A 26,409-nucleotide genomic window follows, 5' to 3' on the forward strand; every position below is an offset into this window, starting at 1 on the left:
TTAAATGCAATAACAGTAGTATTATCAAAAATTACGTGCTTTAGTTTCCTATAAAAAACCCAAAATGCTATGGGGTTACACTTAATTTCTAGCAAGACCACACATGCTACCTAACTTCTACCAGAAGTACGTTCCAGATAGGACTGAATGACAAAGCAGAATGAGATCCCGTAAGAATCCCTTCCCAAAAATATCTCTGGTTGCAAAGTAGATTATTTACTGTAAATCAACGATGATTCAGAATCGCCTCGACGGTCTCTCTGACAGACTCCCTTAACAGAACTAGATGAGTCCCAAAGGACAGAAAACACAAAAAACCCACGGAAATACAAAAAATGTATCAGAAGTTGTATGAAGCAGCCTAATTAACACGTAAGTAGCTAGAACAAAAATAAATTGCAAACAACAACAAACACCACCATGAGAGATGTGTTGATAAAAATAGACGAAGGCTATCGCCTTCTCTGAAAAACTCGAGGAGATCTGAGCTGACGATAGATGTCTTTGGGGTACCAGCTACCAAACAGAAACATACCATAAGACAAAAGACCAGACAGACTGCTGTGGAGCACAAAGATGGCTTTGGCAAAGGTTCTGACAGAACAAGAGGCATGGTCACAGGGATTAGAGAGGTTCCGAAGGGGCCAGAGAAACCAGAGAAGTCTTGGGGATGCAATGAGCTCAAAAGGGAATTGAACAAAGCATGGATGTCCCCAGGAGACTGGGCACCGAATGGAGGTGCACCAAACGGGTGAGAGGATGGAAGGACCGACCGGGGTAACAGAGGTGGACTCAGGAAGGGTTCAGAGGGGAAGAGAGGTGTGCAAAGTGCCCTGCCGAGCTAAAACAGGGCTCTAGGGTGTAGGGGGTATCTCGCAAGAGCTTGGCAAAGGGAGCGGAGGAGTCCCAAGGCAGCCTGAGAAACCAAAGAAGCCTCAGAGATAACAATGAGGAACTCCGAGGGGGATTTCAACAAAGTAGAGATTTCATCAGGGGGCTGGGGGCTGAATGAAGGCATCCTAAATGGCAAAGAGTAAGATAAGAGCGCTCTGAAGTGCACAAAAAAAAGCTGAAATGGAGCTAACATGGTACAAGAGTGCTGTGGAGTACAAGAAAGGACTCGGAAGGCATCGTTATAGAGAGTAGAGGAATTATGAGGGGGCAGGGTAAGAAAAAAAGTCTTGGAGACACAGTGAGAGCCTTGGAGTCTCAGGAGAACATCTAGGCAAACTACAGATGACTAAGTGAGAGAGGAACCGAATGAAGACACCCTCGGTGGCAGAGAGACAAAAGAGCGCTGCATAGCAAAGAAAGACAGGAGGCTCCGACTCAATGAGAGAGATGGAAAGGGAGGTACGGTGCTATGAGGTGCCATAGAGAACGAGAAGGGTCTCGGGAGGTGTCGTGACAGCGAGGAGAGGGGTGTTGAGGGGGGCTGACGGACAAGAGGCAGCTTGGAACGACAAGGAGGAACTCAGGTGATCATCTGAACAGAGTGCAGGTGGTCTTGGGTGGCCAGGGACTGAACACAGGAATCCTAGATAGCACAGAGGAACAAGTGAGTGCTGTACAGCTCAAAGTTCTACAAGAGTGATGTGGAGCACAAGGAAAGGTCTCTGGAGGCATCATGAATGGGAGAAAAAATGTCCTGAGGGAGCCAGAGAAACAGAAAAAGGATTGGGGACACGACAATTACATCCAGAGGGGATCTGAACCGAGTAAACATGTCATCAGACAGCCAGGGAAGGAATACTGGCACGGCTAGAGGGGAGAGAGCACGAAATAACTGGGCTGGTCACAGATGCGGACTCAGAACATTTGAACAGACTAGAGACGTCCTCGGGAGGTTGGGGACCAATCGGAGGCACCCTAGATGGCAGACAGGATGATAAGAGCGCTCTGAGGCACAAACAAAACCAAGGATGGGCTTCAGAGATAATGATAGAGGATCAAAGTCCGCTACAGAGCTAAAACAGGGCTGTAGTACAGAACGAACGTCTCAGGAGGCACGGTGACTGGGAGCAGAGGGGTCGTGAAAGACTCGGAGGGATAAGAGAGATTGAAAGGGAGGCGAAGGGCTACCAAAATGCTGTGGTGCACAAGGAAGGTCTCAGGAGGCATCCCAGATGGCATAGAGAAGAAGAATGCTCTTTTTTGGGAACAGAGATCTTAGGAGAGGCGTGATTGCAACAAAATGAGTCCAGAGGAGGCTTACAGAGCTAAAAGTGTGCTGTGGGGAACATCTAAGACCTCAGGAGGCATCGTGACAGTAGCAGACATGTTCTGAGAGGGACAGACAAAAGAAGTCTTGAGGACATGATGAAGAAGTTCAGAGGGGATTTGAACAGACTACAGATGTCTTTGGGGGACCAGGGACTGAGCAGAGGTATCCTAGCTAGCATGGAGGACAACACAAGTGTTCTGGAGATGAAATATGGCATCAGTAAAGGTTTTCAGGGAGCAAGAAGGGTGCAAAGTGTGCTATAGAGCCAAAAGAGGCCTGTGGGGCACGAGGATGGCCTCAGTAGGCATGATGATGGCAGAAGGGTGCTGAGAGTGAACGAGAGATGGAAGGCGGCTCTGGGACACAATGCAAAATTCAAGAAGGTGTCCTAACAACGTACAGATGTCCTCAGGGGATGGGCAACTGAATGGAGACATCCTAGATGGCAGTGAATAAGGTAAGAGAGCTCTGGGGCACAGAGAAAGCCTGAGGAAGGGTTCTGTCTGAATCAGAGAGACCCAAAGAGGGCTGCAGAGCTTGCAGGGTGCCATGGGGCACGAGGGCAGTTTCGGGAGGCATTGTAACAGGAATGAGATGGCTCCAGGGGGGGTGGAACATGGACATAGAGACAAACAAAGGACTGCTGACACAATGAGGTACTCAGGAGGGGATCTGAACGGAGTACAGGTGTCCTCAGGGGACTGGGGACCAAATGGAGACATCCGACATGGCAGAGGGGAAGGTAAGAGTGCTCTGGGGCAAAATGAAAGCCTGAGGAAGAGTTTTCTCTGAATAAGAAAGACACAAAGCCTGCTGCAGAACTAAAGGATGGCCATGGAACATAAGGACACTTGCAGGAAACATTGTGACAGAAACAGAGGGGTGCTGAGGTGGCCAGAGAGAGAGAAGGCTTGAGGGCACAAAGGTACTCGGGAGAGGATTTGAACAGAGCACAGATGCCATGAGGGAGGCGCTGACCCATTGGAGGCAAGTGAGATGGAGGACGAAAAGACTGCTCTGAGAAAGAGGGATGACCCGAGGAGATGTTCTGAGAAACTGAGAGGGATTGTGCTGATTTTGGCTGGGGTAGAGTTAATTTTCTTCATAGTAGCTAGCGTGGGGCTACGTTTTGGACGTGTGCTGGAAACACTGTTGATAACACCAGGATGTTTTAGTTATTGCTGAGCAGCGCTTACACAGAGTCAAGGCCTTTTCTGCTTGTCACCCCACCCCACCAGCGAGCAGGCTGGGGGGGCACAGGAATTTGGGAGGGGACACGGCTGGGACAGATGACCCCAACTGACCAAAGGGCTATCCCACGCCACATGGCGTCATGCTCAGCATATAAAGCTGGGGGAAGAAGGAGAAGGAAGGGGGGGACGTTTGGCGCGATGGCATTTGTCTTCCCAAGTCACCGTTACACGTGATGGAGCCCTGCGTTCCTGGGGATGGCTGAGCACCTGCCTGCCGATGGGAAGGAGGGAGTGAATTCCTTGCTTTGCTTTGCTTTGCTTGCGTGCACAGCTTTTGCTTTACCTGTTAAACTGTCTTTATCTCACCCCACGAGTCTTCTCATGTTTACTCTCCAGTTCTCTCCCCCGTCCCACCAGGGGTTAGTGAGCAAGCGGCTGGGTGGGGCTTAGTGGCTGGCTGGGGTTAAACCACGACAGGGGCACAACTTACGCTCGAGAGATAACAGCGTGCCGAGGAGACCCTCTAAGGCCTCGGGATGAACCGAGAGAAGAGAAAAGAAAGTAAAAGACACAAAGAAAATTTTACAAGCAACAGCGTATGTGACAAACAAGAAAGAATTAAAAAACAGGGGTAGACAGCTTGATAAAAGCAGACATAGAAAAGCAAAAGGGTGCAAGGCAGAGGAGAAAAAAATTTAAAACAGGGACAGAAAACTAGATAAAAGTAGACATAGAAAAAAAATTGAAAAATGAGGGCATTAAGGGAGGAAAAAACCAAAATATAGGGTCAGCAAACTGAATAAATGGAGACAGAGAAAGAAAATTGGAAAACAGAGAGAGTACTCAACAGACCTGTATGAACTAAAAAAATAGGGAGAGGAACTAGATAAAAGCAGATCAAGAAAAAAATTTTTAAAAGCAACAAGATTAAGGAAATAAAGGACAAAAATTTAAAAAACAGGAACAGCAATCTAAATAAACAAAGACATAGAAATAAAATTTAAGAAGCGACAGGGCATGGCACAGACAAAAATGAAATAAAAAATAAAGACATGAACTGGATAAAAGTAGATATAGAAAAAAATTAAAAGCAGCATGATGCAGGAAAGCCAGAAAATAATAAAAAATAGGGTTAGACATCTGGATAAAAGTAGACAGAAGGAAAATTTTAAAAGTGACAATGTAGAGGACAGATAGGAAAAAAGTAAATAATAGAGACAGAAAAATACAAAAAAGTGAAGACACTAAGAGAGGGGAAAAAATGAAAAAAATAGCAAAAAACCCTAAATAGATGGAGACATGGAAAATTTTAAAAGTGACTGGGTACAGGACAGACTAGAATGAATTAAAAAATAAAGATGGCAAACTGGACAAAAGTAGATGAGGAAAGAAAATTTAGAAGCGACGGGGTACAGGACAGACAGGAAACAATTAGAAAACAGGGAGAGAGACATCTTGATAAAAGTAGACATAGAACAAAAATTTTAAAAGTGACAGAATACAGGAAACGGGGAAAAAAGAGAGACAGAAAATGACATAAATGACATTTCTAGTACACCTAGGAACAAAATTTCAAACCAAAAAGAATTATAAGAGTAAAAAAATTGAAAAATAGGGACAGTTAACGAGATAAAAGTAGACATAGAAAGAAAATTTAAAAAGCAATGCAGTTCATGACAGTCAGGAGAGACTTAAGAGAGAGAAACAGGAATTGGATACAAGTAGGCATAGAAAGAACATATTAAAAGTGTCAGAATTAAGGAAATAAAGGAAAAAAAATAGGGACAGCAAACTAAAATGGAGACATATAAAGTAAATTTAAAAACCAACAGGGTACACGACACACAAAGAATTAAAAAACAGGGATTGGAGCTTGACAGAAGTAGGCATAGAAAAAAAAATTTAAAAGCGACAGTACTGAGGAAAGACAAGAAACAATTAAAAAATAAAGACAGTGAATGGGATAAAAGCAGACAGAAAGGGCATTTAAAAAAAGGGATTAAGAAAACAAAGGAAAAAAATTGAAAAATAAGGATGACAAACAAACACAGACATAGAAAGAAAATTTGAAAAGCAAAGTTATAAAGGACAGACAAGAAAAAAATTAAAATACAGACAGTGAACTGGATAAAAGGAGACAGAAAATATTTAAAGCAACAGGGATTAGGGAAATAAAGGAAAAAAATAAGGACAGCGAACTAAATAGAAACATAGAAAATGAATTTTAAAAGTGATGGGGATTAAGAAAGGAAAGGATTAAAAAATAGAGACAGAAAACTAAATAAAAGTAGATGCAAAAAGATTTTAAAATTAAAAAAATAGGGACAGCAAACTGAATAAACAGAGACATAGCAAGTACATTTTAAAGGGATGGGGTGCATTACAGACAGGAAAGAAATAAAATATGGGGAGAGGGAGCTTGATGAAAATAGACACAGAAACAAAATTTGAAAATCCAAAGGATTAAGAGAGGAAAGAATTAAAATAGGGACAGCGAACTAAGTAAACAAAGACGTAGACAGATAACTTAAAAAGTGAGGGCACTAAAGAAATGCACGAAATAAAAAAATAAAGACAATGAACTGGATAAAAGCAGACAGAGAAAGGAAATGGAAAAGTGACGTGTTAAACAACAGACAGGAAAGAATTAAAAACTAAGGATAGGCCTGTTGATAAAAGTGGTCATGGAAAGCAAATTTTAAAAGCTCTGAGGTACAGGAAAAAAATTAAAATAGGGACACCAAAGTACATAAAAGTAGACATAGAAACAAAATTTTAAAATCCAAGGGATTAAGAGATGAAAAGATTAAAAAATACAGACAGCGAACTAGAATGGAGACGTAGAAATAAAATTTTTAAAAAGGCAGCACTAAGGAAGGACAAGAAATAAATCAAAACTAAAGACATCAAATGGGATAAAAGTAGACGTAGAACATTTTAAAAGTGATAAGGACTAGGAGAAGTAAAGAGCAAAAATTAAAGAATAGGGACAACAAACTAAATAAACAGAGATATACAAAGTAAATTTTTAAAGCAACAAGGCACATGACAGGCAGGAAACAAATAAAAAATAGGATAGGGAGCTTGGCAAAAGTAGGTGTAGAGGGAATATTTGAAAAGCGATGAGGTACAGGGTAGACAGGAAAGAACTAAAAACAGAGACAGCAAACTAGATAAAAGTAGACATAGAAGCAACTTTTTAAAAGCCAAGGGATTAAGAGAGGAAAGAATTAAACAATATTGGTAGCAAATGAAAACACAGACATGGGAAGAAAATTTTTAAAGTGAGAGCACTAAGGAAAGACCAGAAATAATGAAGACGTTAAAACAGTGAACGGAGTAAAGGTAGAAAGGTAGAAAGATTAAGGAAATAGGAAAAAATTAAAAAAATAGCAGCAGCGAACTAAAACGGAGACGTAGAAAGAAAATCTAAAAAGCAACTGCACTAAGGAAAGACAAGAAATAATTTTTAAAAGACAGGGAATGGAAAAAAGTAGGCATCGAAAGAATATTTTAAAAGCATAGGCAACAGGGAAATAAAGAGAAAAATTAAAGAATAGGGACAGTGAACTAAAACAGATATGTAGAAAGAAAATTTAAAAAGCAAAGGCACTAATAAAGAAAAGAATTAATTAAAAAATAAAGACAGCAAATGGAATAAGAGTAGACAGAAAATTTTAGAAGCAAATAGGATTAAGGAAATAAGGAAAAAATGAATAAATACCCACGGCAAACTAAAACAGTTGTAGAAAGAAAATATGAAAAGCAACGGCACTAAGGAAAAACAAGAAAAAATAATTAAAAACTAACAACAGCAAATGAGACAAAAGTAGAAAATTTTAAAAGCCAAAGGATTAAGAGAGGAAAGCACCAAAAAATAGCAACAGCGAACTAAAATGCAGACATAGAAAGAAACTTTAAAAAGCTACAGCATTTAGGAAAGACAAGAAATAACTAAACAAGGACAGTGAACGGGATAAAAGTAGACAGAAAATATTAAAAGCAATAGTGATTAAAGAAATGAGGAAAAAATTAATAAATAGTGATGGCGAACTAAAACGGAGACACAGAAAGAAAATTTAAAAAGCGACAGCACTAAGGAAAGACAAGAAGTAATTTTAAAAAGGCAGCGAAGGGAATAAAAGTAGGCATAGAAAGAACAATTAAAAAGTGAGGGGGATTAGGGAAATAAAGGAAAAAATTATGAAATAGGGACAGTGAACTAAAACAGATGTAGAAAGAAAATTTTAAAAAATGAGGGCAGTAAGGAAAGGTAAGAAATAATTAAAAGGAAAGACAGCGAAATAAGGACAGTGAATGGGATAAATGTAGAAAATTAAAAAGCAACTGGGACTAAGGAAATAAATACAAAAAATGAAATGAAGCGACAGCAAACTAAAACAGAAGTGGAAAGAAAATCTAAAAAGCAAGAGCGCAAAGACAAGAAATGATTAAAAATAAAGACATCAAAGGGAAAAAGTAGACATAGAAAGAACATTGAAAAAGTGAGGGACATTAGGGAAATAGCGGGAAAAATGAAAAAGCAGGGACAGGGAACCAGAACGAGATGCGAAGAGCCTGCGTGAAGCAAGGGCGGCAGGCGGGGGCCGGTGCCACCAGAGCCGCTGTCACTGCCCTCCTCACCCCGGCAGGGAGAGAAAATGGAACCGAAGGCTCCAGACAGGGGCAGGGAGAGACCAGCTGCCATCACGGGCCAAACAGACTCGACTGGGGGAAATTAGCTCCATTGATTACCGATCAAACCAGAGGAAGGGAATGAGAAAATAACCCCCAAATCTTCAAACACCTTCCCCCAGCCCTGCCTTCTTCCCGGGCTCAACTTCACTCCCCATTTCTCCACCTCCTCCCGCCGGTGGCACAGGGGGACGGGGAATGGGGGCTGGGGTCAGTTCGTCCCACGCTGTCTCTGCCGCTCCTTCCTCCCCAGGGGAGGACTCCTCACACTCTGCCCCTGCTCCGGCCTGGGGTCCTCCCTGGGCTGCGGGTGGGTCTCTGCTCCACCACGGACCTCCCTGGGCTGCGGGTGGGTCTCTGCTCCACCACGGACCTCCCTGGGCTGCGGGTGGGTCTCTGCTCCACCACGGACCTCCCTGGGCTGCAGGGCACAGCCTGCCTCACCATGGGCTTCCCCAGGGGCTGCAGGGGAATCTCTGCTCCGGCGCCTGGAGCACCTCCTCCCCTCCTGCTGCACCGACCTCGGTGTCTGCAGGGCTGCTCCTCTCACCTATCCTCGCTCCTCTCGCCTATCCTCACTCCTCTCTCTGGCTGCAGTTGTGCAGTTGGGTCCCCCCCCCCCCCCTTAAATCTGTTCTCCCAGAGGCGCTACCGCCATCGCTGGTGGGCTCGGCCTTGGCCAGCGCCAGGTCCCTCTTGGAGCCGGCTGGCACTGGCTCTATTGGACACAGGGGAAGCTTCTGGCAGCTTCTGACAGAAGCCACCCCTGTAGCCCCCAGCTACCAAACCCCTGCCACGCAAACCCGGCGCAGTCCGGCAGGGAAAACGCTGCCTGCAAGCAGGGGCTGGCAGGGGAACCGCTGCCGGCGGGGAGGTGCTGGCAGGGGAGATGCTGCCGGCAGGCGGGGGGCCGGAAGGGGAAACGCCAGACAGATGCAGAAACAGCAGCAGCAGCTTCTGGATGAGTGCTTTGCAGATAATTCTGCAGTGACCATGAAGAGTCTTAGTCTACAAAGCTCATCCCATTAAAGAGATTCCACAGAAGGCATGTCTGATGTCAGTTCTGTAGTCGATATCCTCGAGTCCCTAGTATTTTCTTTTCAGTTATTCATTATACATTTTCACTCAAAAGATGTCTACTTAGATAAAAGATGAAAGATCATTGACAAAAGGTTGATAACAGATCAATTTATTGTAACAATCTTACCAAACCCCCCCCATGTCCCTTGCATTTTGAAAGCTTTCACAGCACCGCACAGCTGAAGGTAACGACTGACATTTTAATACATGCAGACAGAATTCATCAGCTCAAGATGATGCTGAATTTTTTTAGCACCACTTTTTCTTCTTGCTTATCTACCTACTGAGTTTTTCACAGCTGTCTTTACCCAGGGGAACAATATTAATGCCAAAGTACTACCAAAAAGCAGCTATCTTGACGCAGCAGTGAGTATTTTCTACGTGACAAAGTCACTCTTCTCCCTCCTTTCTTCGCAGTATTTCCTCCTGAAAGCATAGGAGTGCGCTTGCTTGCTCATCATTCTTGCTACCCTAAACAACTGAGATAGCTTTGTTCTTCTGCACCAGCAGTTCTGCTCATGAACACTGAATTTCCTTTTTTAGACAGCAAGGACGCAGACTTTCTTCCTCTTCTCCCTCCCTCTGCCTCCCCGCCCCCTCCTACAGCCTTTGCTGTGCCCTCATCTTACCTCCAACAGCAGAAGAAATCCATGCTGCAGTTTTTTTCCTCGTTAGCAGCTCCATGGCAACAGCATCTGAGGCAGCAGTCCTTCACAGTTCTCACTTTTCTCCCTTCCCTCCTGCATAAAGATACACAGCTTGTTTGCCCAGTAAATTAGCAAAGACAATTCTGATGTGATGTAAATTAACAAACACAATTCCGATGTGATTTCAGAAAAAAGTGTGCTCCCGGGGGTACAAAGTTGTATTCCCAGAACAGAGGAATGTTAGCAATGCAAATGAATAATAGTAAAGGAAATCCTTTTGTGTAATAAACTGTAAAATCATCTTTGTGATCACTCAGCTTTCTTGGACAGAAATGTGAAAAAAAGAAAACTCTGAGCTTAAGATATACAAAACATCACATCCAAATGAAGTCCTGAAACTCTAAGTATCTTGTCATTGTTTGACTGAGTCTTTATTCATCATTAACACATAAATGACATCAGTGGTTTGCTTCTTAAATTCTTGCTGGAACAACATGAATAATGTCATAAAAGAGCTTGCAGTCTCGTAACCCATGGAAAAGTGTGTATCAGAATATATTTAGAAATGGTAACACAAGCTACAGAGGACAAAAGAGCAAGCAAAGGAAAAATACCAGTAACCGGGTGGTTACCGAACACTATAGCATCACCCTGCTTAGAAATAAGCATTTTCCTGACTTTGCTACTTTTAAATTAATCAGAAGAACGAGCTACAAATAAATGTTGAATAAGATAGCAAACAAACAACTCCTTAAGGCTCAGAAACAATTATTACCAGAAGCTCTTAAATTAAAGTACCTGGTACTTTGAATAGAGGCACATATATTTACTTATTTATTGCAAAAAAATGCCAGTAAATTATAATCTAATCACTTTCAATACACGCATTAAATAAATGAATCAATATACGTCTGTAATTCAGCATGAACTCTCATTTCTGTCTCCTGCTGTGTAAAGAACGAAGGTTGCTGGCCACTGACAACTGCTGTGACACGACACGTTAAAGTGCGTGCCCTGGATTAGCACAAGCAACGCCGCAGGCACTCCTGGCTAAACCAACGGGGTCACCTGCCTCCTGGCTGTGCTCGCATCAGTGGATGCCCGTGCTCGCTTGCAGCAGCGGACCCCGGGAAAACGTGGGCAGCTGTTCCTGGGTGCAACCTGAGAGGAAAAGAATGAATTCCCTACTATCCAGCACCTCCTATGCTCATTTTTGTCTCATCTGGCAGTATTCAATTAGCATATAAAATAGTATATAAGAGCATTCTGGGATGGGTTAAGGCACAAACAATTGGGACTAAGGACTGGCCTACAGAGGCTTCATAACACTAAAAAGAAACCACAAACAACAGAGCAGAACAAGACAGTTTCTTAGCAGCCCGCTTGGCAGCTTCAGCTTCACGGGCACACGTTTCAGACCCAATCATGACAACAGCATGCATCTGTAACACTGTTAAAGAGAAAAGCCTTGTAATATTTACATTTTTCATCCAAAACATCTCAGAAGGATTAAGAAAACAAACAGACTGATTAAACAAGTTACAATGTTTTTCTTGATTATGTTCTTAAACTTTGACCCAGGTAGAACCTCAGCTTCCCACCCAGAACTGACTGCTTTGTAGGCTGAAGAACAGCACATAAAGCCATCAGCCCCAGCCTTAAACAGTTTACAATCTAAGAGATCCTTCAGAGACAGGAGATTATGTTTTCTGTTTTACAGGCAAGCAAAACAAGGGCACAAAGCTGAAACTATTCATCTATAATTTCATATTAAGCCAGTATCAGTGACAGAAACAAAACTCAGGGAATCCGAGCTATAGTTACCTGCAGAACTGAATAGACTCAATTTTCTTACAAAAAGTAAAGCTCAGTAGAAAACTTTCAGTTTGTAGAAATTAAGATTTACCTTGAGGCAATAATTCTGACTACATAGGTCATTTTATTAATGACGAAGTATTTATCTTTATTGTTAACATTTACACACTGTAACAAGCTCTGTAAACTGCAAAATACTGTTTTGGAGGTTAAAATGCTCTGCTAGAGAAGAAGGAAGAGACTTCAGTTAACACAGAAGGCTGGACAGGGACAGAAAGAGCTTCTGTTGAAGAACAATGAAGTAATTTCTGTGATATCTTGCTCTTGCTGTTTAGGGATGTACACGTTTTAAATATTCTGACAATAAAGGCCTGTAAAACACTCACACCAAAGCTTTTTGTGCAGTGCTGTATCAGTTGATAAAACCTAGCCACTTTATTGTCCCTGATCTAAGATGGGTCATGGTAACTCATAGCACTGTACAGAACCTCTGAAAAGCACAGTGCTCTTGCTCTGATGGGCAAGAGCGCGATTTGGATGGGGAAGGCCAGAGTCGTACGACTTGGTCTCATCGGTCAGGAAACAGGGCATCTAGCAAGGTAAGCATACCTACAACATACATCAGAAATTGTTATTTTTTTACCACAAACTCTGCTCCTGTGAATATACCCCCGGCAAAATCAAAGAACTGCTTGGCCTTTTTGGTGTTTTCATCTCGGCTTGGTTCACATAGCTCCTCCTACTAAGAACACAACACAACTTTTTTATCAATGAGGAAATGTACTCAAAATTAAATACAGAGTAGAGGTCTGCCTGTAGTGGCTGTTCCAAAAATTAAACAACTGAAATCAGCTTAGCAATTAAAAACCTTAAGGATCGTCAGTGGATTCCAAAGTGAATAACCATGAGAATATATAACTTACATAGACAGTTAACCAATATCAGAAGGAAAAACATTTTCTTCAAAAAAATGCATAGGCACCTTTCTCTCAGAACTGGAAAAAACGTCCTTTGCAGACTGTCTCACAGAAATACAGGACGCGCACTATTTCATGGTAGCGAGAAGTCTTCCAATTGGCTTAAAAAATAAATGTAACCACAGTACTCTGTCAGGATGTTATCAGCAGCTGCCACCTGCTTAATCTCTCTAGCTTGCTTTACTTTTGTAATAGAAAGAACAAACTCTACCCTGAAAGCGTGCACATAACTCCTGTCAAAGATTTCTAAGCCTCCTAGCATTACTGATCTCCACATCTTCAAACATTTGCCCACACAACCTCTGAGGCAAACACTATCATCCCCACTTTACGGAGGAGAAAACTGAAGTGTGGAAAGAGCTCTCATTCCAATAAAAGTCAAGGGCAAGCCTCTAAGAAATATCATCTGTTCAATGTTAGTGCTAAAATTACATGTCTGTGGTCACGCTGGGAGTCTTCAACACAGCAGAGAACAGAGCTAAGCTGACTCTGTGTCCTGGGCCTCACTACAAGCCTTAAAAACTGCAAGAGAGAATCTAATGGCTCAGTCAAGGAGAACATTCAAGACCTAAAACTATGACTATTGAGTTTTATAGCATGCAGAAGACTGAATGACTAAGAAAATCATAGAAAGAAAAGTATACTTCTGTTTCAGGTATTTGGGTTGGGATTTTATTACACCAACATTATTCTTATTACCAGAATAGTTACTAAAATCACAAGACCACCATAAGTGATCCCATATGACAGTTTTCTTACTTTATACTCATTTAAAGAATTAACAGTAATTTACATACTTCCTCTAAGAAAGGACATACTCATTTTCCAAAATTAACACTAGGTTTTTTATTAGAAGCCCAGCGTAATGCTAACTGAAGTAAATGGGAAATTTTTCACAAGTTCAAAGGCCACTGGATGAAAGTATATGTATCTACTATGAAAATAAGAAGTACTTAACTTCCCTGAGTTCTTTAGATTTTTGACCCTCTGAGACAGGGCTGCGAATCCCAGGTTCCTCTGAGGCCCCAGAACATTTCTGCCACTTCCTTTCAGCAGCAGGTTACCAGAACTTTCCCGCTGTATAAAAGAGAAACCATCTTTCTTAAAAATTCGTAGAGAACTTCATTATTCCAGAATAAGAAATACATAACAGATAACTCCGAGACCTCTGACGGCACTAAGGCCACTACAAGTCTGAATTTAAGCTCCAAACTCTGAGAGGAAATGGACTAACGGATGAATAACCTGAAATACAGAATTCTCACAACTTTGCCGTTTCTTTAAAAAACAACAAGTAAATTAGTCTTAAACAGTTTAACAAATCAATATCAGCAAGAAAAAAAACCCAAAAAACCCACTTACCGGGAGTGAGAGAATTCAGGCTAAGAAACAAAACTATGCAAAACTGAAGCAGGAACACTCCTTGGAGACTCGTGCTCGAAGCAATTAGGGAGCACAAGCCACAAACCACCACGCATGCATTTCAGACAAGTGAGTCAGCTGGTCAGCAAAAGGTCCTGTCCTCCCTCTCTCATCTACTCAAGTCTGAATATCTTGAACAGACTGAGCATGTGGGACAATCACATTAACTAAAGCAGCTTAAATCCCACTGGCTTCCTATAGTGCTTGGCTCCTAAATCATTTAAGCATTTCCGAAAATGTTCCTTATTGGCGTAGCACACAACTATTCAGTGAGACAAAACTTCGACTGGGAGAGAAAATTCCGTGTCTGGATGTACTTTCAATTCACTCCATGAGGACGTCACTGAGATTTCACAACACAAGTTTGATTACAGTTACAAAGAGCAGAAATATAAGCCAAAGCATGACAAAGTTGTACAATAACCTTAAAAAAGGATGACAAAGCAGGCCTAGCAGCCTAATGTACTGAGGTCATCGTAATGTGGATTTCAAATTGCACTGAGATGCTAAAGAATACAAAGCAAGCTTTCTCGGTGCACTAAAACCACTGCATCTTATAAATTTGTATTATTTAGTTTGTTTAGATTATAATTTCAGTGGAAGGACAAAAAAGCGTAAGTTAGCATTAATGAAACCCTGTGACTGTATTTAAATAACAAGCATGCGACTGCTGGAATTTGGACTTTCTCTCTCCCCTGGAGATTTTCCAGAATCTTTCCTATCCACTCCTGCATCTGAGGAAGCACGCTTTTGTTTAGGCAAGATCCTTTGGGAATGATGAATTGAAAAACATCACTTCTTGCTAACAGCACCCTAACGAATCATCTTGATCCTTAACGTGACCTACTGTGAATAAACTCTGTCTGTTTACAATTACTTCTTTGCCCTGCCAGTTGTGGCAATCCAGTGACAGACAGTACGTACTCTTGCATCAGACTTGCAAATGCAGGAGAGGAACACAGGATCTGCCAGGTTTCCCGTGAAGTACCTGACAGTTTCACGGTAAATTCAAATCATGGTATGAGAGCTCTAAAAGGAGACTTCTGAAATTTCCTAATGCAAACCGTGACATCGCCTTTGCCAGAACATTGATGAGGAGGGATTGCTCAACTAGAGCTCGGCTTCAGGAAGTGTCAGCTCCTACTGCTTTCTTTAGGTACATCATTCTTTTCTTCAATCTGCGTGAATAATGACTGGAAACCCAGCTGCTAAACCAGCTAGTCCATCTGTTACCTCCTGTCAATAAATGTATAATTATGTTCACTCTCACTGAAGAGCTCATGATTCACCAGGATTGTCTTTTGGGGAGACATCTACTGAGGTATATTATGTGCCATGGATCCTATCTTTAGTAGCACAGACATTATTTAGTATCTTTGTGGTATATCTTCTGCCTGATGATAACATGAACCTGGTCCTTGAGGAGCAAGGTTTCAGTTGAGACTGCTCTAGAAAGCTTAATAAGATTTAAAGCCACAGGGCCATAACAAATCCCAGTGTCAATCCCAGACCAGTGACAAAATCTGACCTTTCGATACCTCTCGCTTTGATGCTTCAGGTTCAGAACACAAATAATCCCAGGCAGAGCATGGCCACCACCAGTCTCAAAACACACACATGAGATACAAGATCACAAATGAAATGGCTGTTTGCCCTTCTGTAACCAAAGAGATATTTCTCAAACACTGTATTCAGGTACACGGGTTTTAAAGGGTATAAAATGTCAAAAATTTTTCCTCCAGTACAGTTAGGGTCATTGCTAGGACAACAGTCCTGGATTTCTGCTATCTTGTTTCACAAAAAGAGAGGACAGATTCAGTGTTTCCAACCCTTTGCTTATCCGAACTTAATGAAACAAAATTTCCTCCTGCTTTTCATTTGGTGAAACAAGTCAATGATCTTCACTGGAGGAAACACTGGATTCCTTTCCTCGTATGCCTCGATGTGGAACATCCACATCAATCTCCTTGGCATGGGAACTGACAATTTGTTTCTCAAGACATAATTTCATAGTTCCAGTCATACAACACTTAAGGCAAAGAGGGAGCATCTGGCGGGAGGCCACCTGACCGGGGACTATCTGATTCTATAGCAGCGGGTTGAAAGAACGATGAACCAGAGCAAATAACATGGCCAACTAACCAGATTTGCCAAACTCTGCCATGACCACGTGACGGGAGATGCCGATATGCCCACAGACTTTTCCTTATGTTCGAGCATCAGGTAAATCACAGATGAACGAAATCATCAGAGACACGGAAGGTCCAAGCTGCTCCGCAAAGGCCAGCGATCTGGAGCTCCGGGGGGCAGGTAGCACTGTTTGGCTCCGTAAGTTGCCCCATGTCTGCATAAAGGAATCTTGGCATCTGATTGAGAGACTCCCAGATGCTGTTATCGCAGGCAGTAAATAACAAAATCAATTTTAGGAATTGCCCCTTGATTGAAGTTAATAGTCAAAAAACATCTTCGGAGTTTTTTGGGGGGGGGGGGGGTTTGAACAGGATGAAGTTTGGTCAAGTGAAGTAAAACAAGACTTGCAGCAAGTTAGAGCAATGGGAACGGTTTATCCTATAACTGTGCTTGAAGAAAGTTGGGAAAGCCATGTTAATTAAGAACTGCTTTTGTCAAAACTGAACTTTCAAAGTGGTTTGAATACATGGGTAATCTGAAATGACACGAATTTCTTTTCAGGAAAAGATGAACTAGGTACTTGTTTCTGAGATGACAAATGTTTTTTTTTAAAAAGACATTTAAAGTCTGTGGAAAGCGACGGCTTACCTTCCTGAAATTCCAACACATCAAGAAGTCTTTTCCACTCAGATTTGCAAATATACTAAGATCTAATTGCAATACCTAAATAAAAAGTGTATACATTCTACAGCTTTCTTAATAAACGTTCAAGATTCTTAATAAAAACAAATGTTCAGCAGTATCATTTCTTCCATTTAGACCCCAAGTCATTTTTAATGGGAAATGTAACCGTGCCAGCCCAAACCGGTGTTCATGTTCTTTCTTCAGTCCATTCTGCTTCTTTTACAACCAGAGGTTTATGGGTCCATGCAAACTGCTATCATGCATTTAAAAAGGCCTTCGGTTATTGGTGCGTGGCTGTCTGAACTGCAGATACAAGAAGCATCCTCAATATTTTCTACCCAGCACGGGTGGGCAAAACCTGAGCGCATTAGGGTGGGTCGGCAGAGGAGCTGCATTCATAGAATTTAGCTGGGAAACGGGTGTTATTCTATGCATTATTTCTGCAGATAACATTGACCAAGCAGATGCTTCCATAGGAAGAGCTAATGTACATTTAGTCTTTCAGAGATTCCCTTTATGGATATTCTAGATGGTTCTAGACAATTTACAGTATTCTAGACAAGCAAAGGGTCGAGTTTTTCAAGCACTGCCTCCATTTGTTCGTATATAATCACTATGGAAACAAGTTTGAGAAGCGACACACACAAACCCACTAAAGCTGGCACAAATTATTGCTTACAATTTATATTATTTGCCTACATAAGAAATATCGATGAGCAGATTATTGTAAAACCTGAGAAGAGCATCAAAACGACAGGTATTTTGTCCTACAACAGCATGAGCGCAACGGGCGCGACCGGCGACCGTTTCATCAAACCGGTTTGCACAGCAACATTTCCCTTACGGCGTTACCGTGGACCGCGCAACCCTTGCGGTCGGGCCCGACGGGTTTTCACGGACACGGCTGCACGGCGGACGGCCGAGGAGCAGCCTGCCGGCGGCCACAGCCGCCCCCAAAAGCGCCCCCGCCCCCTTCGGGACTCCCCCGCCGTCAGCACGCCGCAGCGAGCCGGCGGGATTCGGCCAGCTGCTGCCCGGCACCCGGAGCGCCGCCGCCCGCCGCTGCCCGCCGCCGGCCCGGCCGGGCCGGGCCCTCGGCCGCGACGCCGGCCGCCGCCTGCTTCTGCGGGCCGCGGCCGAGCGGTGCCGGGGCCGCGCGGAGCGCTCAGGCGCCACCGCTCCCCCCCTCACCTCAGGGCCCCGCCGGCCGGCACTGCCCCCGCTACCCGACCCGGCCCAGCCCCTCCTGGGGAGGCGAGGAGGCAGCGCCCGGGTGCGTTCGGCCTGGGAGGGAGCCGTTTCTGTGGGGCGGGCGGAGGGGGCGAGCGCCGCGGCCCAGGAGCCCGGCCCCGGCCGCTTCCCGCCGCCCGAGGAAGCCGCTCTCCTCCGTCAGCCCCCGACTCCAGGCACCGGGGCTTTACAACTAACCGACGCGCCAGGGGGACGCAGTCGCGGCAGGGAGCACCGGCCGCCCCGGCCGCGGCCCCGAACGGCCCCGGCCCGGCCGCCCCCGCCGCGCCGGCCCCCCCCGCCCCCGCGCTGCAGCAGGGGCCGGAGCGGGAAACCCCGTGCGCAGGAGCGGGGGCGGGGGCAGAGCGGGAGGAAGGAGCGAGTTCCTCTCACGCAGTCAGTGGTGCAATATCCTTCCGCTCCCGGAGGAAAAAAGTAGTCCCGCGGTCCCCTGAGCTGGTGGCCCCTAGCGGCTCAGGCCCCCCGTCCAGAGTGTCTCGGGAAGCGGGGTGACCGGAATCTCGTGGGAAGGGGGCTCAGTCTGGGGCGATCCGTGCTTTTTTCCCTGTGCCGTGAGGCGTATATCCATGCGCAGAGCAGAGCGAAACGAGTCCGGCAGCGCGGCGTCTATATAAGGCGGGCGCGGCGGAGGGCTTGCCTTTTCAGTTGGCGACAGAGCGCGCGTTCGGAACATGTCAGGCGGCTCCGCGGATTACAGCAGGTATGGCGCGGCGTGCGGGGCCCCGGGCCCTCTCCTCGCAAGGGGGATCGGTGGGTTGGGCGGAGGCGGCTAGGGGGAGGGAAGGAAGCGAGGGTGCGTGTGAGGGTGCCTGCGCGCTCCGGACAGCGCCCTGAGGGCGGCTCGGCGCTGCGGTTACACAGCGCCTGGTGCCCCGGCCCCCACCGGTTCTAGACGTTTCGGTCCTGTGCTTCCCCTTAGGCGCGGTTCAGCGGGGGTTTGGTTACATTTCTCGGGGTTCGCTTTTTCGTGGTTGATTTTCTTAGCGACCCCTACGCCTGCAAAAGGGCTATTTTTAATTTCATCGTACCCATGGAGCCGAGTTGTAATTAACGTATTTTGAGCCTTGCTGAGGATTTTTTTTTACGACACCCCCCCCCCCCCCCCCCGCCCGGGCTCCGCCGTCGGCTCGCTCCGGGCCGCGGGCGAGACCATTTTTCGGGGAGGGGGAGGGGCGCGGCCCGCGGGCGGTCGCCCGGCGCCTTCCCCCGCCTGCGCGCGGTCCCGGCTTGCGCAATCCCAGGGGTGGAGCTCTCGCGAGAGCTGCCCGGCGCGGGGCGGGGCGGGGGGGCAGCAGCGCAGCCGGGAGCCCGCCCCCCCCCCCCCCCCCCCCCCCCCCCCGCCCCCGGCGCTGCAGCTCAGCCGGCGCCGAGTGCGCAGCGGCAGCGCCTGCCCCGCTCCCGCCCCGCACCTGCGGGGCCCAGCGCCCGCAGCCCCGCCTTGAACAGGCGCCTTCCGTGAGGGGGGCGCTGCGCGCTGCCGGGCCTCGCCCTGCCGGTGGGTTTTTACAGGCCAGGCTGTTCACCCGCATCGAGCCGTCTTTTTCTGGTGGGGCTTTCTTCCCTGTGGCTCGAAGGTTTGGGTGATCTTGAGTCAGAGAGAGCTGGGGCCTCGGGTTAGTGGCGCCCAAGCCAGTGGGGAGAGGGTAGGAGTTCCTCCATTGGCAAAACCCCAAAGCACCTGCTAGAAGGATCTGTCACGGGTGCCAGACGAGGCTTTTGGCAGCCAAGGCGTCAGCTCACTTCTGCATGTTAGTTGCTGCTGTGCTAACAGCTTGTTCTGTTTGGTGACAGAGACCATGGCGGCCCAGAGGGAATGGACCCTGATGGTGTCATTGAGGTGAGCGCATGTGAACTGACTTGAGAGTTGAATCGCTGATGGAGATATGTGTTGGGTTTAATATTTTCTATTTTTTCTTTTTTACAGAGCAATTGGAATGAGATTGTTGACAATTTTGATGATATGAATTTAAAAGAATCCCTTCTAAGGGGCATTTATGCTTATGGTTTTGAGAAGCCTTCAGCTATTCAGCAGAGAGCTATTATTCCATGCATCAAAGGTATGTGGGTGATTCATCTGTGGGGATCAACATCGGATAATTGGGAAGGTGCTGTAAAATGCATACGCTGTTTTGTTGGCGTGCGATGATAACTGTTTTTAATCCTTACTGAACAAGTGATATGATGGTACACCATCTTTCGGGGCTGACCTGAAATGGAGAGAACTCTTAATACTGATCACTTATTTCAAAGAGAATAAAATAAAACTAAACGTGAATGACCTGTGTGGGAGCAGTAAATGTGTATCCTACTTTTTTTAGGGTATGATGTGATTGCTCAAGCTCAGTCAGGTACTGGCAAGACAGCCACATTTGCTATTTCCATCCTGCAGCAGTTGGAGATTGATCTCAAGGAGACCCAAGCACTAGTATTGGCCCCTACCAGAGAACTGGCTCAACAGGTATTGATAGTGTAGTTAAAAAAAAAAAAAAAAAGCTGCTTGTGTGTTGCATAGGTTTCAGGTTTCACAACTGTGAGACAATAAACAGACTTCTTAAGGGGCTGTAACTAATATCCATTCAGAACCCTTTTTGTGTTGAGTAACGGGGGATATAAACTGGCTTCTGTCACACAAGTTCTCTGCCTGCTTGAAAAGCTGAGTTGGTGCACGTGGAGGGTGTGCTGCGGCAGGGCCGCAGGAGCCAGCTGCTATGCTGCGCAGAGTTCCGAGGGAGCATCTTCAGCAGATACGTTATTAAAGCACAGTGTTCTGAGTGGAAACAAAACGTACTTTTTGGAAGCTATTTGAACTTGCGTGCAGTTGTGCAACATGAAAACTGCAGTGCGCATGTGGTCGCTTCGTTGTTTTTGTATTTTTGTGATGTTTTCCTGACTGAATGTTCTTGCATGTCTACTTCACCTTCAGGGCTTGGCGTTCTGTTTTACTAAGTGGGAGTGTTTAACGAAACTTACAAGATACTTAATTTTTAGGATTAATGTATATCAGTAATAATGGTGATCAGAACTCAATCGAGTAGAAAACAGATTATATACAACTTCCTGTCTTTTTCAACTGGAATGTATTGAGATGCCAGTTCTATGGTGAAGATTCGTGAAGGTAAAACTAAACATAGTAAATGAGACAGGAAGAAATGATTAAAAAAAAAAGGCAGATCAGTGGAACAAGAAACTGATCAGAATGTTTAGCCTTTGTTCTGCTCTGAAGACGTTGGTGAGGTGAGACTTGTTTGAAAGCCTAGCATATACCAGTGCACTTGTACGCTCTCAGGAACTTCGTGCAAGTGCTTAACATGCAGGCCTTAGCAGCTCAAAACTTGCATTCCTTTCTGGAGGCCCTGCTTTTTAACTTAATAACAGCGGATGCCCAGTGGTGACTTTAGTAAGGACAAAAATTTAACCTAAGTGCCCCTCGACTTGAAGTGTTCTAGTGTAGAACAACTTCAATAACAAGCAGTTGGGCGAAATCATTAGCAACTGTCTTTTCTAACTGTCAGAGCCGCATAATCCTTGTTTGCTCTGTTAGCCTCCCAAGGCCATAAGCACCAACGATAACAGGGCTTAATGTTCAGTGTACCAGGAGCTACTACTAACGGAAGGGTTTTATTTTAGATTCAAAAGGTAATTCTGGCTCTTGGAGACTACATGGGAGCAACATGCCACGCTTGTATTGGTGGTACAAATGTTCGCAATGAAATGCAAAAACTTCAGGCTGAGGCTCCGCACATTGTGGTCGGAACTCCAGGACGTGTGTTTGATATGTTAAACAGGCGCTACCTTTGTAAGTATGAATTTCATTTTGCTCTCGATGATAAATTTCCACTATGTATTTCCCACCCAGTAAGAGCTTAAGTAGTGCACTTGCTGTCATTGTAGAGAGTTGGTACTGGAAAGCCTACTGCTAAAGGAGAGTGACATTAATAACAGTATTTGGTGTGTTCCTGAAACTTCATGAGATACTCCTTTCTTTTTTAATAGCACCTAAATGGATCAAAATGTTTGTTCTGGATGAAGCTGATGAGATGTTGAGCCGTGGATTTAAGGATCAAATTTATGAGATCTTTCAAAAGCTAAGCACAAACATCCAGGTAAAAAAAGCCTTTTGCATGGTTAAATTGATGGATGCAGGTTTGGTTACAGCGCAGCTGAGAACTGGTGAATTGTCTAAATCTAAGCTGGCGTCCTAGGCACGTGCTAACAGAGTAATGCATTCTAGGTTGTGCTGCTATCGGCTACAATGCCAATGGACGTATTGGAAGTGACCAAGAAGTTCATGAGAGATCCCATACGTATTCTGGTGAAGAAGGAAGAACTGACTCTGGAGGGTATCAAGCAATTCTACATTAATGTGGAAAGAGAGGTTCGTATCGGTTGAACTTGCTCTGGCTGGACGAGTTCAGTACCTTCTTGTTAAAGCACTGTGCTAAAATTACAGAAACCAAGGCTGAGCTTTGGTTTCTGTGATAATGCTAGTAGAGTACACGCAAGAAGAAGAACAACTATGCACTGGGTCAAAAATGACTAGGGTGGACCTCTTTCTTAATGTCCAGTGTCCTGCGTCTTAAGATTTGGTGCAACAGTTGATGTGGAAAGTTTGCTTGATGATGTCTTGTTCCAGCCTTTCAGGTCATGTTGAATATAATTGCACACTAGAGCATGCTTAATTGGTTGTTGCTTCTGAGTTTTGTCCTTGTTTGGGATTCTTCTTACATACTGAACTGTCAGCGGCATGACGCATTTCCTGATCTCCTCTGTTCTGTTCAGGAGTGGAAGCTGGATACTCTCTGTGATTTGTACGAGACACTGACCATTACACAGGCTGTTATTTTTCTGAATACAAGGAGAAAAGTAGACTGGCTTACAGAGAAGATGCACGCCAGGGACTTCACAGTCTCAGCTCTGGTAAGAATTGACAGTTCCACGTAACTTCTGAAATGGCACGTACATACTGAAGAGCAAATCGTAATGAGCTACATTTGAGCGAAAAGCAGGAAAGTTATAATATAGCTGCGCAGTGCTGTATTATCGTTCCCCCTGCTTAAAGAAAAATGCTTCCTTCTATCCCTACCTGCTTTGTTCCCCCGGCAGGTAGGGACGCTGGGTTTCATACATCACTTTGGTTTTTAAAGGACGTTCCAGTCTGGAGTATCGGAACTGTAGTAATTCTGACTTTGTAACTCTGCAGCATGGTGACATGGACCAGAAGGAGCGGGATGTTATCATGAGGGAGTTTAGGTCAGGATCAAGCCGTGTCCTGATCACCACTGACTTGCTGGTGAGTATTATCTCACACCGAACGTATTTCTATTTGGTGCCAAAAGCTTCATAATTCAGTGAAGGTTCTTGTAGCCTGAACTGTTGGGAGCTTCTTGGAAGAGTAAAGACTACGCTCCACTATGGACTACACGGTTGTAGTTCATCACTAACCTTGTGGTCGACAAAAGCACGGGATAAGTAATGTAATCTAGAGCCTGTGACTTGCATTAAAGACTCCGTATTGCTTTTCAGGCTCGTGGCATTGATGTGCAGCAAGTGTCATTGGTTATAAATTACGACCTGCCGACCAATCGTGAAAACTACATTCACAGGTTAGTTGGCTCTGTCCTCTAGTTCGTGCCCTCCACCGAGTGTCGTGTCCTCTACAGAGATCAGCACAGAACCTCACCCGTTCTTCCCTTTAGTCCTTATCAATAAGAGGAGGTGTTACGCATCCATTCATACAGTAACTGCTAAAAAGCCAGCGGGAACTAAACTATTCGTGGTTTTGCTTAAAAAAGCCCTGACTTGCACAGCTGTGGCTCCAAAATGAGGGAGGAGCAGAACTTCTAGACAATGAAACAAAGCAGTGGGAAAACTTAGACGTGTGATGAGTTCAGTGATGGCCGCTCAACGATGCATTGCTGAGATCCAGGGAAATTGCCAGCTACTGCGCTGCCTTTTTGTCACGTAGGCTGGGGAGCGTGATTACAAAAGCCGCTACTGGCATGGCGTCTTGACAGCAGGGTTAGCCCGATCCGTAGGCCCTAGCTCATCTTCAGTTGCTGCTGCTGCTCAGTGACCGGACCGTAATATTCTTAGCAAACCAGTTGTGCAGGACCGGCTGCGTTCACGTTGTGTGCGCCGCGTCTGCTCTCGGTAGCTCCTCTTACAGTGGTGGTCTTTCTGGTGTGTGTCTTCTGGTAGCATTTGCGTTTTGCTTCCCTTGGGTTTAGTTAACTGCTTCTAGTGACTGTCCCTCAATTGAGTAAACTGTGCTTTGTTACTTGATGTAAAAAAATACAGGAGTCGATAGCAGCAGTTGATGACACAAGATGGTGCTCAGAAACGGCGTTGACGTAATTTAGGACGTGGATTCGTAAGCGGCACAGTTTGAATAAAGAGCGAGTCGGTATTTATATATTTCTTTTGTCATGATTATTCACTTAAGTTTTGTGAGCCATTTCTGTGTGTGTAGCTCTTGCTGACGAGGTGCTCTATCGTGCAGTCTGCAGGAAGGTAGAACTGATGGCGGGTGCAGCTAAACTGGACTGTGATGCCTTAGTGACTGACCTGGGCTTTCACAGAAATGTTGAGCTTGGATTTTTCTGTGTTTAAAAACCCGCAAACCCTAAGTTTTCCCACTGGAAACAGTTACATTGAATTGAAATGCTCAAGTTGCGCGTGCTGTTCCATGTTACTGGATATAACTGGATTAATGTGGGAACAGCCTGATTTTTGAACAGCAGCTTATCTTTATGCCACGTGCTGGGGATTGGACGTGTGCGGCATGGGTGCGGTAGTTTAACGGAGCGGGAGGAGCCAGGACGTCATACCACAGTACCAACCATTGCATAAAGGTCTTACTTCGCAGCCCAGAGTAACCTTTTCTGCTCTGCTACTCTCCGTAGGATGGACGCTTCCTCTGTACGGTTGGCACTAACTGCTAGTTTTTCCGACCAGACATGACTTTGGTAGTGGCTGGTCCTGTAAATGCAGCGTAAGCTGGGCAGTGGCAGATAAAAGCACAGCAGTTAATGAATGGATCTTGGGAAGGCTTGGGGCCAGTGACAGTAGTTAACGCATGGAAATGTGCTTTCTTCTCCTGCAGAATCGGCCGGGGCGGTCGTTTTGGCAGAAAAGGCGTGGCTATCAATTTTGTCACTGAAGAGGACAAGAGGATCCTGCGAGACATTGAGACTTTCTACAATACTACAGTGGAGGAGATGCCGATGAATGTGGCTGATCTCATTTAATCCCTGGGATGAGGTGGTTTTGAATGCAGTGCTCGCTGTTGCTGAATAGGCGATTCACAACGTGCATTGTGCTTCTTTCTTTGGGGATATATTGAATCTTGTCTCAATGCTCATAACGGATCAGAAATACAGATTTTTGATAAGCAAAGCGACTTTTTGTCGTGAGCTCTTGTGGGGAAAGCCATCGGCTTTATCCACTTTAGGGTTAGACTGTTGGGGTTGGGTGGAAAGTCATGGGGTCTGTAAATTTTTTCTTTATTAGAAATTTATTTCCTAGTTCCGTAGAAGTGGTTGTGTTAGATGTTCTTTATCATTTAATAATTTACTTATGGACTAAAAGATATAAGTGCTGTATAAAGTCAGCCAATTATGTTAAACTAGCCTACCTTCCTTTACTGTATGTACTTACACTTCAGATTGAATTGGAAAGGCCTTTCAAAATCTCTAAACTTTTATAAGAGCATTAAAATGCATTTTTGTTTCATATGTATTTATTCAATAAAGTATTTAATTAGTGGTAAGTGTGATCTGGACCCTGTTGCTAAGCCCCAGCAAACAAGCAATCATACTATTGTCTTAGTTAGGGTTAAACCCAGTAAAATTTGCCATATTGCACATGTCTTAATGAAGTTTGAATGTTCAATAAAATACTTCTATATTCACTTCCACTGTAAGTAGTTGCTTCTTGGTTGGGGGGGGTCTGGCGTACAGGGGGAGGGCAGCTGCTGCATGGGCTGGGCCCGGGGCTGCCCCTCAGCTGCGGCAGGGGCTGGGGGGGAGCAAATGGTGGGCTTGATGTGCTGCAGGTCGGGGGGCACAACACCTGAGTACCTGTCCTGCTCTCAGCAGAAAACAGCTCACTTAATAATGGGTACCGACTGGATTAAAGCCCCTGCCTGCATCCTGCCCCACGGCTTTTTTTTCCTGCCTTCAGGGAGGTGGGGCAGTACAGAGCTCAACTTGGAAGCAAAGGGAATCCAACGGCATTTGAAGTAGCAGCTGTGAAAGGAACTGCCCCAACGGCGCTCAGCTGCTGCTGAGAGC

At 44.9% G+C, this 26,409-nt stretch overlaps 1 protein-coding gene and 3 non-coding genes across 4 annotated transcripts; all 4 read left to right on the plus strand.

Moving 5' to 3' along the window:
• Positions 1-18,647: 18,647 nt before the first annotated feature.
• On the plus strand, positions 18,648-26,027 carry EIF4A2 (eukaryotic translation initiation factor 4A2). Its single transcript, XM_009472852.2, has 11 exons — positions 18,648-18,818; positions 19,910-19,955; positions 20,043-20,175; positions 20,437-20,576; positions 21,746-21,914; positions 22,112-22,221; positions 22,350-22,493; positions 22,898-23,035; positions 23,319-23,408; positions 23,642-23,721; positions 25,221-26,027. Exons 1-11 carry the CDS (start codon positions 18,790-18,792, stop codon positions 25,363-25,365), a joined length of 1,224 nt encoding a protein of 407 aa, XP_009471127.1. The 5' UTR covers positions 18,648-18,789; the 3' UTR covers positions 25,366-26,027.
• Positions 20,290-20,359, plus strand: LOC148050740 (small nucleolar RNA SNORD2). Its single transcript, XR_015700837.1, has one exon. It is a non-coding gene; the product is annotated as a small nucleolar RNA SNORD2 (small nucleolar RNA).
• On the plus strand, positions 22,535-22,715 carry LOC148050741 (small nucleolar RNA SNORA81). Its single transcript, XR_015700820.1, has one exon. It is a non-coding gene; the product is annotated as a small nucleolar RNA SNORA81 (small nucleolar RNA).
• LOC148050742 (small nucleolar RNA SNORA63) lies at positions 23,119-23,245 on the plus strand. Its single transcript, XR_015700819.1, has one exon. It is a non-coding gene; the product is annotated as a small nucleolar RNA SNORA63 (small nucleolar RNA).
• Positions 26,028-26,409: the final 382 nt, after the last annotated feature.

This window comes from Nipponia nippon, unplaced genomic scaffold (genome assembly GCF_047370975.1).
Source record: "Nipponia nippon isolate SJK-2023a ecotype South Korea unplaced genomic scaffold, ASM4737097v1 scaffold_7, whole genome shotgun sequence".
Classification (NCBI taxonomy): domain Eukaryota; kingdom Metazoa; phylum Chordata; class Aves; order Pelecaniformes; family Threskiornithidae; genus Nipponia; species Nipponia nippon.

What these genes read in the sequence shown, in the direction of transcription:
- EIF4A2 (XM_009472852.2), top strand. Translation starts at nt 18,790, where the DNA reads ATGTCAGGCGGCTCCGCGGATTACAGCAG. An exon ending in ACCCTGATGGTGTCATTGAG is followed by an intron (nt 19,956 to 20,042) that starts GTGAGCGCATGT and finishes TCTTTTTTACAG; the next exon opens with AGCAATTGGAATGAGATTGT. An exon ending in ACTTCACAGTCTCAGCTCTG is followed by an intron (nt 23,036 to 23,318) that starts GTAAGAATTGAC and finishes GTAACTCTGCAG; the next exon opens with CATGGTGACATGGACCAGAA.